The sequence below is a fragment of the Megalops cyprinoides genome, chromosome 14 (genome assembly GCF_013368585.1).
Source record: "Megalops cyprinoides isolate fMegCyp1 chromosome 14, fMegCyp1.pri, whole genome shotgun sequence".
NCBI lineage: Eukaryota > Metazoa > Chordata > Actinopteri > Elopiformes > Megalopidae > Megalops > Megalops cyprinoides.
In genome coordinates, this window is record NC_050596.1 from 14,799,706 (window position 1) to 14,812,899 (window position 13,194).

At 37.7% G+C, this 13,194-nt stretch overlaps 1 protein-coding gene across 2 annotated transcripts in view; it reads right to left on the reverse strand.

Annotated features, from left to right (window-relative positions):
- Positions 1 to 13,194, reverse strand: part of LOC118788957 (neuroligin-4, X-linked-like) — a 53,287-nt gene that overhangs the window by 34,316 nt on the left and 5,777 nt on the right. Inside the window, exons 2-3 of one of the 2 annotated variants that reach the window (XM_036545182.1) lie at positions 11,077 to 11,801; positions 4,092 to 4,151 (exon numbers count right to left, since the gene is read on the reverse strand). In XM_036545182.1, the coding sequence (XP_036401075.1) occupies positions 4,092 to 4,151; positions 11,077 to 11,551 (535 nt within the window). In that variant the 5' untranslated portion in view covers positions 11,552 to 11,801. The remainder of the gene's footprint in view (positions 1 to 4,091; positions 4,152 to 11,076; positions 11,802 to 13,194) is intronic. The other variant, XM_036545183.1, reaches the window with a different exon arrangement.

The following is a 13,194-nucleotide window of genomic DNA, read 5'->3' on the forward strand; positions in this document are numbered from 1 at the left end:
CAAGCACAAACATATCTCAAAAGGTGCCACTATATTGCTTTATGATTCTAACTGAAATACACTGAATACAATTAAACTTTTCAAGCTGCCAACACTGTTGGCCACTCTAGCTCTGAATTAGTTTGCTGATTAGTACATGTATACAAGATGATTTGAAATTAAGAGGGGCACATTAGCATGAGAGAGCAACAAAGATATTATTCAGCATTCAACCTGAATCCTCCATAAATCAATACACTGCTAAATGATACTCTGCAAAATGCCAGTATCAACTGTAACTTGATATCTATGCAAACAGGATACATCAAAACATCATAATTGAGGGCAATGAAAGCAGTGTATTGTTATTGTTCAAATGTCACTCTTTATGGATTTAATTTCAGAATATATCACTTCTACTACATTTCTGTGCATGCCTTCATTGCTGTATTAATGCAGCATAGTAAATGGTCAAAAAACCATTAAAATGTCAATTACAATGACTTCATCAGCTAAAGAAACAGATTACAGTATCCTTCAGACTTGTTTGCTTGTTTGATTCAGTCACCCTCTGGATGCAGTTCTGAGCAGCCTGGGGCTGGTGCATTAGCAGCTGAATAGCAGCAGGTGACCAGTGTAGCTTGCCCAGGGTTCCGTGTAATTGTAATGGCGTGGAAACCCCACTGCACTCTGATTATTGGTTTCTGTTGCATCTGCTGGTAGCCGTTTCGAGGGAGCGGACCTGGGTTCATTCCGGTCATGCAACTGGAGAGTCTGCAGTGGACGGACAGCCCTAAAGGCATTACTCACTGAATCAAGCCCTAGCTGTTAATGCTCTCTGCAAAAACTACTGAGGCAGGTTATCAATCTCTGCCCCTGTTCCAGTGGGTGCCTGGGCCTGCTGGTGTAAATACATATATTTCACAGTTGCTGTGGTGCCACAAATCTTTATGGGGTTTGTGTACGGGCTAGAAGGCCACCTTTCTTCTTTCAAGCACGACCCCGATAGCACAACACGCTTTCCTCTCACACTTCTCAAGGACTGACTGAGCACCTTTTCGAGCTCAACCTTATGTGTCTTGTTAAGGTGAAATGAATATATGGCCCGCTCATTGGTGATGACGCTCTCTCCATGCTAAGATGCCATTTTAATTTATCATCAGCATCTGAACACAGTGGAAAATTCCGGAAGTGCAACCGGGAACAGTATGCAAGTGTTAAGTTGCTGGAACCCCTTACAAAATAGCGATCTTGGCTGCAAAGACCGGGTGTCATATGGCTGTGAAGGGATTACACAATTTACTGTCAAACAGCGAGAGCAAATTAACAGACATTATTTAGTGATTCTCCAAATCATGTCTGCCAGAAACACATGGAACAGTGCTGATGAGTTAATCTTGACTACCCCACACAGAATAAACTACAGAGGGGAGGGGGGGGGACACTGTTGTCCACTGTCTGGTCTTATTAGTGGATAATTGTTGGAATAATTAAAAAAAAAACTGTTTCGTGCTCTCTATTACATTGGAGCCACTGCCTCTGTGTTATTGCAGCAAATGTATCTGAGATATTCATCAGTGCCACTGTGTGTTAGAGGACAGTACATTTTACTGCACAAGACACTGTACAAGGCAGGATACAGCACACAGCACATACTGTACAGGGGGACCAGCAACTCAATTTTCCATTTGTTTCAGGGTTAAATATTAGTTTCAGTGATGCAGATGACAGTTAGTGTACATGCAGCATACGACGTCCCATACACCAAACTCATTGTGCTTTCTGTTCACCGTAACGCTCGACTGCAAGTCACAGATGAAGCTGCAACTTTTTTTTTTTTTTGAGTAAATTGACAGCTGGAATAACAGATCCATTTCCAGTCACAACGATGTTCACACATACACACAGTTGTACCGGAAGGTTAATAAAATCCCATTTCACAAAATGAAATAGCCTGTGCAAGTGCTGCCGATATTGCATTCTGTTTCTTAGTTTAAACTCGAGGGAGTCGAGTCATTCATTGCCTCTGCAGATGTTCAGTCAGTCTGCATTGATTGAACAGCACTTCATTCCTACAACAGAGGTGTTTAGCACAGTGAAATCATTCCAGTACATTATGGATTTCCTATACTTACTGTATACACTGGCATTTGCATTTATTTTTGTTTCCAATCATGAAAAATGGGCTTCATCCAGGAATTTTAATTTTTACACCGTATTGAAATGAGTGCAGTTTTGTATGTAGAAGACTTGTAAAGACTACATATGCCACAATACATTTACAAGGTATGAACATTTCCTTTTACCACACTGTTCACACAGTTCTGCAGTTTGTCTATTTTTTTTTCTCTTGAAAAATTAATAAATAAATATTAAACCACTCTCTATTCCACTGTAACTACAGAGAGAGTGCTGTAGTTATCCAGGAATGACTGAATGTGACACAACAACATAAAAAAGAACACACAATCATACAACAGTTTGACATTATAAGAGTATACTCTAATGGTGTATATTTAAACAATTTAAAAGAGTGACATCCTTTATAGAAATGACAACATATTAAAATGCATTGTACTGTTGTTTCTTTGTAACTATTGAGACTATTGTATGCAACAGTTATGAAAACAGCGAGACTACTCTAAAATTGAGTGAATCTTCCATAAATCATGTCACTAATGCCACATTTAGCTTTGCCAAAATATCACAATCATTACCAAGGTTTTTCAAAACTGTAAACATTTCATTGTCTAATATAAGGCAATCCAACTTTATACTGTCATTCAGAAGTAGTGCCTGGATAAAGCCCTGTAAATTTGTCAAATGTAAATGGATAAGTCATCTTTGACTCTGAGCAGCAGAACATCTGCATAATACATATATAATGGTGTTTCTCAAACAGTTCTATTGCTCTAATCAGTAACATTTTTGTGGTTTTAATATTTTCTCAGAGAATATTTTGCATGGAAAAACAACCTAACTGCCCTTTGTTCTTAACTTTGAATATTAATATTAAAAATAAGCACGTAACTGTTTATTCCTCACAAAAAGTAAGTTTGGACTCTGTTCAAATTTGGTTGTTTAAAAAAGAAGAGAAAAACATTGCCTAAAATTCACTACTTAAACGTACCATACACATTGCAGTTTGATTAGAAATGTGACAGACAAAAGCTTTTTTCTGTGCCTAAACTATTACAACTACTATTTGTCAATAGCATTTGCAATTTGCAATATAATATTAAACATCCATGAGATTACTTCCCAATGTGATAGAAACACAATTTCAAAGAACCATTTAATGATTTTCCCCTACTGTGGGACATTAAATCAGTGTGAATTTGCGTGGTTGTGGCTGTAAGGCAATTTTCAGTTACAAAATACAGTGAACAAACATATCGTACTGTCCCATACATCAATGCTTTGGACTCTCATTTTACTAAGGATCATTATGTATTTTTTGGTTTGGTTTCTCGGGTATGTAAGTATGGGAACCTGTCCTATACTACCTTCAGAGTCATTCAAATGCCTACTTAAATAGAATACAATGACATCATAATCTGGCTACTACATTAAGATAGCTATTCCCATGCAAAAAGAAGCAAGGTGTTCATATCACAGAAGTATACAGAATATGTTGTACATCTTGACAGTTGAACAGATGAACAGATTTGTCCTTTGAAAACAAGGGTTAGTGTTCATGCTTCATCAAGCAATGTACAAAAGGGCACCGTAACTAAAGAACTTTAGTTAGGTAAGACAATTTTAGGTAAGACAACATGCAGCTTCACGTTCCAGTTTCCCTTTGTGTGAAAGGGAAGCAAGAGCATTGAGCCATTAAAAATATATAAATAAACTAATAAATAATTCATATGTGTATTTCTTATACATTTTGTTCTCACACTTTACACACCTGCATTGGAATTGTTTATGTATAATTTCTCGAGAAGAAAGAAGACTGAAAAATAAGGTACCCAGGAGGTGCATGCGAGTGTGCCCTTCAAGGGGAGGGGAACAAATGAAAAAGTAAACTCACAAAAAAAAATCTATAGCTTTCTCATGCACCACCGTCAAGCTTTTTGATTTTCTTAACGACAACAAAATAAGAAAAATACCTTCATGTCCGTCATCATCATTACTGGTTATATCAGCGCCTTGATTCTTTGAATTGGCTCCTAAGGTCAATGGGAGAAAGGTAGAGGGGGAGGTACAGATTTCAAAAAAACAGCAGCTTTGTAAAAAAATGCATTAAAAAGTCCTTTTGATCATCAAAAAGCCATCACAGATATAAATCTTGAAACAGACACATCCAGTTCAAAGTCGGTGGAACACTTTTTGGGGGTTTTACAAAGCATGAGAACACTCTATGTGGACTAAATTCACAAAGTAGTACTTTAGCACTAAGGCCAAATCAATATTGTATTTTGGAGGCTGACATGCTTTTTAGATGAAACCAACTGATAAACAGTAAAGGATGTTGTTTTCTTTTCAGAGGTGCACATTTCAAATACCAAGTCCAGCACAAATGAATTGGCCAAATACTGAGGCAAAGAGCATAGCCTTCAAAACCTTACATGATCTGTGATGTGCTGTATTGTATGCTTCCCAGGCAATAGCCTGACATTGCAAAACTGCATTGCTGTGATTGTAATAATTACAAATGCATAGTGCAATTACTTATGGCACAGCATTTTACCAAGCTTGCTTCTTTTCAATTGTTGCCCATAGGTCTTTATGTCAGAAATTATTTTCAAGCGAGAGAATGTGTAAAATTATATAGTATAACAAACCAAATCTTAAATGCAAATGCATGAAAAGATCCTGTGGCATTTGTGTAAAGGCCAGTGGAATTATCTTTACTGCTATCAGTCAATTCAGTGTGTCTTCCAGTGGGCCAGTAAGACAATTCTACACTGATTAACCGTACGTTTTACATTAATAAAGAAGAGAAGTGGTACAAAACACTGCTACTGTTAAATACATGAGTCTGAAGTATCTGTGCTGCCATTGCAGGGCCCATTGAAATGACTGATAGCAGTGGAAATAATTCCATTGGCCTCTGTCACTGACAAATATTTACATGCTGGACTCTAAAAATTAAGACATTTGGTTTAACCTTCAAACCACATTTTCCATTTGCAGCATCCATTGTTCTTTTAATTGACATTAACTCTAATTAACCTATTTGAGAGTGAGGAGGTTAACACATGGCTTTAATATAATGGTTAGCCAGTTGTCAGGGGCAGCCAAGTTTCACCAATCAAGAGGTTTTGGCCAACCTTTACAATATTACCTTGAGAGAAAAACCAACAACGCAGAAACCCGACAACAAAATATGATCTCCTCCTCCATATGACAAAATATACAGTAAACGTAATATATAAGAAATACTTTTCAAACATTAGCCCCATGAAGACTCATTTAAAAACTCTTTAAAACCTGCTTATGTATAAAATGTTCTTCAGTCAGTACTTTGCACACAGTTTTGGCTGTTGACAGTGCTAGCATTAACTGACTGTCTGCTATACTGTAATATGTGATATATCTAAAGAGAATTTCTGTGCCATGAAGAAATACCATACCTACACAATCAGTATTCAGTCTACACATTCATATGTACTTATTCATTTCTATTTGAAACTTATATTCAGTTTCTGTTGCAAGAAAGCCAAATGAAAATAATCAACTTATAAATAAACACTTCCACTATGTTCTGACACCCTTAGTGGAACCCTTTAAAGACAATAAAAAATTAATAAGTTACTACTGCTGCCACTACTATTACTAATAATAATAATAATAATCATAATCATAACAACAACTGTTAACCCTGGATGCACAAAGTGAGGCTGGAGTACATTGTAAAACTGAGGAGAAAAGGAGACAGGTTCTATTAATTGAAATGTCAATGTATGGCACTTATATCTTTGATTACTTTCCCATGACTCAATACTACTGTCTGCCCCCTGACATTTCCCATGAAGGTAAATTATTATTTACCTTAAACCATTTGACTTTGAAACATTTCTAATTTGTTAACATTTACAACCCTTGCCAGGCAGCTAAATGAAATGGAGTGGAGTGGAAATCAGACTTCCCTCACGTACTAATAAATTTAAAAATCTTTTTTATATAAGCCAAATGAGACCCTGCTAGCTTTATTTTCATGGCAAGAAAAGGTTAATTAGCTAAGAGTTGCTCTTTCCTGTAGTCAAATTTTTATGTTGCTACTAAAACTGTGCTTTTTGTTTAGTTAAGGAAGCCTTGGATTTCATAAGATGAGCCATGGCTGCCATCTCTGTAATTAGTCCAGAACTGGTCGTAATTGGTCAGTCTTGCAAAGAAATATCTCTTTAACAGCACATAGTACTGACACAGAGGGATAACATCAAATGGAGAGAGATGGAGAGTCTCACGGGAAGAAAGAAGCTTGTGTCAGCATCTGACAGCCCTGTGGGGGTGTTTCCCCTGGATGAGGCTACGGAAACCCTTAACATCTGCAATGTCTCAAGATTACAATGTGATCTGTGTCCTCCTACAGCACGATTTCACGTACTCCTCTGAATGTAGGACCACCTGTCAAAAAAAAAATTGATTCGGTAGAAACTAGGGACTGACAGTTAATCATTTCTGCATCACGCATGGTGTGTGTCAACACTCTTTGTCTGTATGAGGGTTGAGCAGGAGACTGTAGATATGGTAGTCTTTTAACAATGCTTTGATGGTGAACCAAAATAATTCACAGGATCGCTGACATAAAACTGGCATCTAACTCAATGTGAAGCTGTAATAGTAAATCTTTAACAAATGAAAATATCATCATGCCTATCAAAGCCAGTTTGATGCTTCAGTAAGTGCATTCATAGACCTGCACCAAATGCATTTTTTAAATGAGGAGAAAGATACAAATGTTTAACCCTCTGAAATAAGAGTGCAATTGAGTCCTATTAAAAGTATACAGTACAGTCTAGTATATGTATCATTTCTTTTGAATTTGCTGTGAAGTTAGGAACTCTTTAACAGCTTATCTGTGACCAGAGGCATTGACTTACAATTCACCTCTAATAACCCTGTAAACCTGTGTTAGTGTGTAAGACATACATATAGAAGAGGATACCATCATTTTACTTATTTGGGCAGTATGGTAAGATGTTTAAATCCTGACCTCCCTCTTTATAGAACAGATCAAAACATAAATAATGCACATAGACTGTCTGTGTGTGTGTGTGTGTACGTGCATGCCTGCATGTGTGCATGTATGTGCATCAGCAGTTCATACTTCAGAGCACATGTGTGATTTATATATGACTGCATTCCACAGCCAGTGTTAATCATATAAGTCATATATAATCTCCAGATCCCTTTCACAACATGATCCAGAAAAAATGCATTGCCATTGAGAAGTCACAGATGAATTTCACAGTGCAGGGACATGCATCTTGTATGATGTATGATTTATGAGTTATACATTAAGGTTCATGCTTATAAACTCCGTAACTGCACTGTACTTGTATTTTAAGATGTCCTTTCATGGTGCGGATCAATTAAAATCCATCAATACTTCTTTTGCAGTATTCAGTGGCTCTACCTTCCCAGCCTATTACAACTTGTATTTCACATAATAAGAATTTAGGACATAAGCATGACTGATATATACACTGATATAACTGAAATATCTTGAAAATCTTTAAATATCTGGTCTGCTAGTTTCCTTGGATAAGAAGGGCTACTATTGTTCATTTTTATCAAGTATATCAATTTGCAATATCCTGTTCTTCGTCTTATATAACAAGAATAAGGAACTGCACAAAGACGAACATAACTCTGCAACACTGCAAAGGAAACAACACGGCAGTAATGATATGTAACCACACAACAGAACACAAGATAAATTATTATTAAGATAAAATACATCAAGAGAACTTTACTTTTTGCAAATGGAGTGCAAAGCACAAATAGGACTACATACAGTATGTACATACATACATGTATGCACATAATACATACTGTATGATAGGTTAGAAGTCAATAGCTGATAAAATCAGACACTGCAATTCTTGAAGGTCATGGCATGGTGTTAATAATAATGATATAACCAGTGATTTAAAAAATAACTTTTTTTATCAAAGTAAACAATGTTCTGTGATCAGCGTGTGTACTAGCTGCAAGATGAAACTGAGCTAGTGTTAAAAAATTGTTGCTTTTATTTATCCACCTGCATGAACCATTCTAAAAGCAGCAAGTTTTCTGACACGGTATTCATCTTGTTAGCCAAGTACTGTACACAGAAACACCACTGTTTATTGCCAAATGTAACCAAGAGTTGGTTTCCGATTGAACCACAATTGTTTTCTACTTAGTCTGTAAATGTCCCTAACAAAGAAAAAAACAAACAAAGAAAATGAGAAAAAAATGTGCTGGTTCGATCTTGTAAATGATGCTTGAAGCACACTGTACCCTATGCAAATAAATGTGGTGGTGTCAGTGATATGCAAATTAAGGTATGACATCATCTAGTGACTTCTAGTGACTTACGAACAGCCAATAACTTTTATTTGAAAAGAATTGACAACACTGGTAGAGTCAAAGCAACCAATACAAGAATTAAGTGAACTGCTAAATGAATCACCCTGTGGCAACCTTTGCAATTACACTCCCCTAGCCTCCACCCCCAAACAACACCAAGGACAATAATACTGCATATCAAGATGTTTTCTCAGGACAGCATGAAGATGGGAGAATTTTGATATCACCCATCCTTAACATATAATCCACTTGTAGGGCACCTCCTTTCATGATGTGATGTCAACAGCAGTCCTTGGCTGTACTGTAACTTGGCCTGTTTTATTGCACACAGACATCTATGTGTGTATCTAACCAAATCACACTCACAATAATCACAAGTTCTAAAAGAAGAGATTGCTCTACTTCTACTGTCTACTCCTCTAATGTAGACAATACAGTAAATGTTGAATGACAATGTTGAACTTGAAGTTCACCATGGATTAAATATTGTTAGGTGGCAAATCTGGTTTCATAGGTGAGTACACAAAAAACACATATGTAACATGTATGCAAAATGTAGCATCTAATGACCAAACATACAAACCATAATGGTTTGATATATTAATATACTGAAAAATACAAGGCTATTATCAATGGGGAAGGGGGAGGGGGAGGGGGAATTAAGGTAACTGGTTTTGATTTATTATCTCTATTTTCTTTCAGTCCTTTGTTGAATATTGAGGAAAATTAATGGAGGCTGTTTACCATTCAAAATGGAAGACTGCTGGCTGTGTTATTTTCTCCTCACCATGAATGTCCCCCTAGGCCATGCATTTCTCTGATTAATTCACAATAAAGGAAATTGCCATTTCTCCACTTAGCAGGCACTGAAAAATACAGATAGAGACAGCTTCTGGGAACCTATTGTGTCCTATTCTCTAGCAAAGATATAACTAAAAAAATTAAGTGACTATAAATTAACCATTGTAGTGGATTTATCCTTTCATAATAGCATTTACAATGTGTCAGAAATTTACATACTGGATAAAAGACAAAGCAAATTAAGAAGCCACTTAACCTCTTTTCTATTTTGTGAAGAATACACATGCACACACACAAATCAGGTACATTATTATTGCCGGAAATAATACAAATGTACACATCCAAGATTAAGGTTTCTGTAGCTCATTTTACTTGTGGTCATGCAATATTTCATCAGTTGCATTTTGCATTTTGACTTTGACTATACAGTGCTTGTATTGCTTTGATGAGTTGGCCATGGCCAGTTAAGAATAGTTACATAGTTACAAGAATAGGGGAAGAGTATATGAGGGGAAAATGGAAGGAGAGCCCATCACTGCTGTTCTTAACTGTGAACATAGGTTCTTAGGTGCTAGCCCAGTCATCTGCTTTCCAAACATGATCTCATTCATCATTCTTCTGTTTTGGATGGCACTCAACAGCACAAAACAATGGTTGTCCACCCTGTCACCTGTAAAGCATCTTTACCAAACAAAGCATTAACGGCAGGTCGGTTGTGAGACTGTTTTAACAATTTCAATTGTGTGGAGTATTCACAGCCAGTACATTCCTTTCACTGACTTAATTGTTGTCCTTCATTGTTCTTAAGCAAGCCACAACAGTCCACAAACCAATGACTGAGTGGTGAAAATGTTCTCTGGAAAAAAAAATCAGCATTGTCATTGTTATCTGTTGAACTGATGGCATATAAAATTTCTTATTCATCTACCTCTTCAGAAATGCAGTCATACACAATAGAGGAATGGTTAAACCTACACCACATTCATATTAGTTTTCTAATCAATTGATGTGCATATCAATTCCCTCACAAAATCTAGAAACCATCTGGTGGAATGCCAGATGTTTTAAGGATCTGACAAGAGAAGAATACTTTGTTGGTTGAACAAGATATACAATGATTACAGAGGCACATTTTTTAAAGGAGAGGAATGGCTCAGAATTACTGTAGAATAATGGTTATGTACAAATGAAGCAATGCATTGATAAACATCACATGCAACATAAAGGGTTTTAGGGGTCTGATCAGAATTTTTCATTTTTCAGTTTTACATTTCTTTCTGGGTTCGTGTTTAAACATTCTGCAAGGTGACCACATCTCACTGCTTCAGCAGTCAAGACTCAAGTTGTGACCCAAGTGTGCTCAATCAGTCAAACAGGGATTCTAGACTGCAGAAAATCAATAGGCAATTCAACTTTTTTTTCACTTCAAATGTCTGCAGATCATGCCCCTTTGAACACAAGCCAGTGGAAAGTCTGTTAACTGCTCTGTCTTATTTTGCTGTGCTTGTTTCAGCTAAGCTGCTCCTACAGGTTGATGTCAAAAGAGCAATGTGCATGCTTTATAAATGTACCAAATGATGCAGTTGCAGTAATTTGCATACCTGAAAATGTAAAAAAAAAACACTTAAATGTCAACATTTGGAAATAAGACATTCTGAGAGACAGAATGGCACACCTCCAAAGAGCAGTGAACCTAGGAAGATACCTACGAAAGGGAAGAGACATTGGCAGACAGGGAAAGGGATATACTTTAGTGTTAATCTCAGGACCTACCGTCTTCTGTGGGAACATAGATGTTTAAGTAAAGGCAGTCCTCCTTCTGGTCCTGCACATAGGTTACCACCGTATCCAGGTTGGCGGTAAACCAGACTGGCAGCATGTCATTGAGTAAAAACCTGTCCTCAAGGTACTGGGGGCAAACAGCTGCAAACTGGGTGGCATTTCGGATACCAGGCCAAGAGGAGGGCGGCTCAGGGGGCTGAAACCTCCTTTCACCGGTGGGCGGAGAGGCGTACGGGATCCCCAGATACTGCTCCACAGGCCCGAGGATCTCATTAGGCAGCGGCATTTTTAATCCCCGTAATTTCCCATAGTTTGTGGTGACGACGGTGTATTGTGCTTGTTGAGAGATGATGGGCGTAAATCGTGCGGCCAGGGCAGCCATCCAGAAAAACAGATTCACATTCAGCCTCACGCAGACGGGGCTGGAGATGACTGGTGGCCATACAATTCCCCTGGGCCTGGACATGGTCCACTGTGGAGCGAGCGGTGCAATGTATGGTTCTCCCACAGCCCGATCACCTCGTCTCAGGCTTTGACGCTGGACAGACAGACAGAACGCCCAACAATCCGACAGGACCTCTCAGCACTCTCCATCCCAGGCTGTCAGCCTTGTCTTGATGGAAGCCCCTCTTGTCGGCCGGATGAAGGACAGCCTTGTTCTCTGTCTTTGCTGGTGTGCTTACTTCCCCGATCTGACTCTTGCTTGACTGATCAGCCTGTGGGCAATGGAGAATGGACAATTTGCATTAAATGGTGCCCTGTTTGTGTTGCAGTATATGAATTATTCCTCATGTGTATATATTACGACAGCATCTAAGGACACTAGAATCTGAATAAGACACAGCATAAAAAAACTCTCATTATGGCACTGAATATTTCTTAAAAATCGAAGTCTTTTTTGATTTACAGAAGACCAGAGAATGACCTTCACTGTCGATATCATTAACAGGAAAATCCTTGGCATGCACCAATGAAATCAACAATTCCTTGTGCTCCTGTCTGCCACAGATTTCAATACAGACAGAAAAGGAGAGGTGAACTGGGCTGCCATGGTCCTGGACATCAGTGGGCCATGACACGGGAGCTTGCCATTTTTTTAGATGTTAAAAAGAATGATTTTCCAAAGGGTTGCATCTGCCCATAATATAAGAGGCCTGTATAAATCAGAGGGAATCGTTCAGCAGTCATTTATTAATGCTTTCTTCCATTAACAGAGCTGTCAAAAAGGCTTCGAGAGAGGAAGGCTGTTAGTGGGATCTCATCTGCGGCTATTGATTTATAAAACTCCAGCCCTCTGTACTATATTTCAGTGGGATAATGGTGTGAATTATGCAACCCGAACCAAACTCTGGTGCAGTGGCAAAACCTTTCAGACCTTACTGTTGAAAACAGTGCTATATTTAATTGCTCACAGAAATCTGCTTCTGGAAAAGGCAGTTAAGATTTAACTTCCATTACAAAGCATTTTACAATGTTTCTATTACTGGTGTTCTATTCATTATAAATGTACCTTGGTATATCAAGGTATATATATTACAATTGTGTTCCCAACATCACTTATACATATATACTTTTAGTTACTTGTAGTATCCATATTAATAATGGCAGTTTCTGTGCTTCTGTACCTCAGCTCTCATGAGCTTCTCTTTAGCAGCTTTTCCTTTTTTGTTATGTCATGTCTGACACATTACTTTACTCATAATAAATATCACTACCACTAATAATAAGACACTATATACAGTTCTCAGTTCCTTATTCATAACACTAAATTAATCATATGGGCTCTGGCTCATTTTCACTGAGATCATAGGGTCTTTTATGAATATTGAATCTTGAAGTTAGGAACCTGTTCACATACCAAAAATGTCAAAAAGCATAGTTAGTCATCCTGGAGGTAATTTCATTTCCAAGGAAAATGCGCTCTTCCCTTCTCTGCCTCAGCCAACTGTTGAGTGGTCAGCAGGATTACTCCCATTATTTATATCTGAAAAGCTGATTAATTAAAGTTTTCACATTTGCACTATTACTGGTCATGACAGCTCTCACATCCAAGCAAATTCTTAATCTGTTCTGTCCTGTAAAATCCGCCTGACACTCCATGAAACCAGA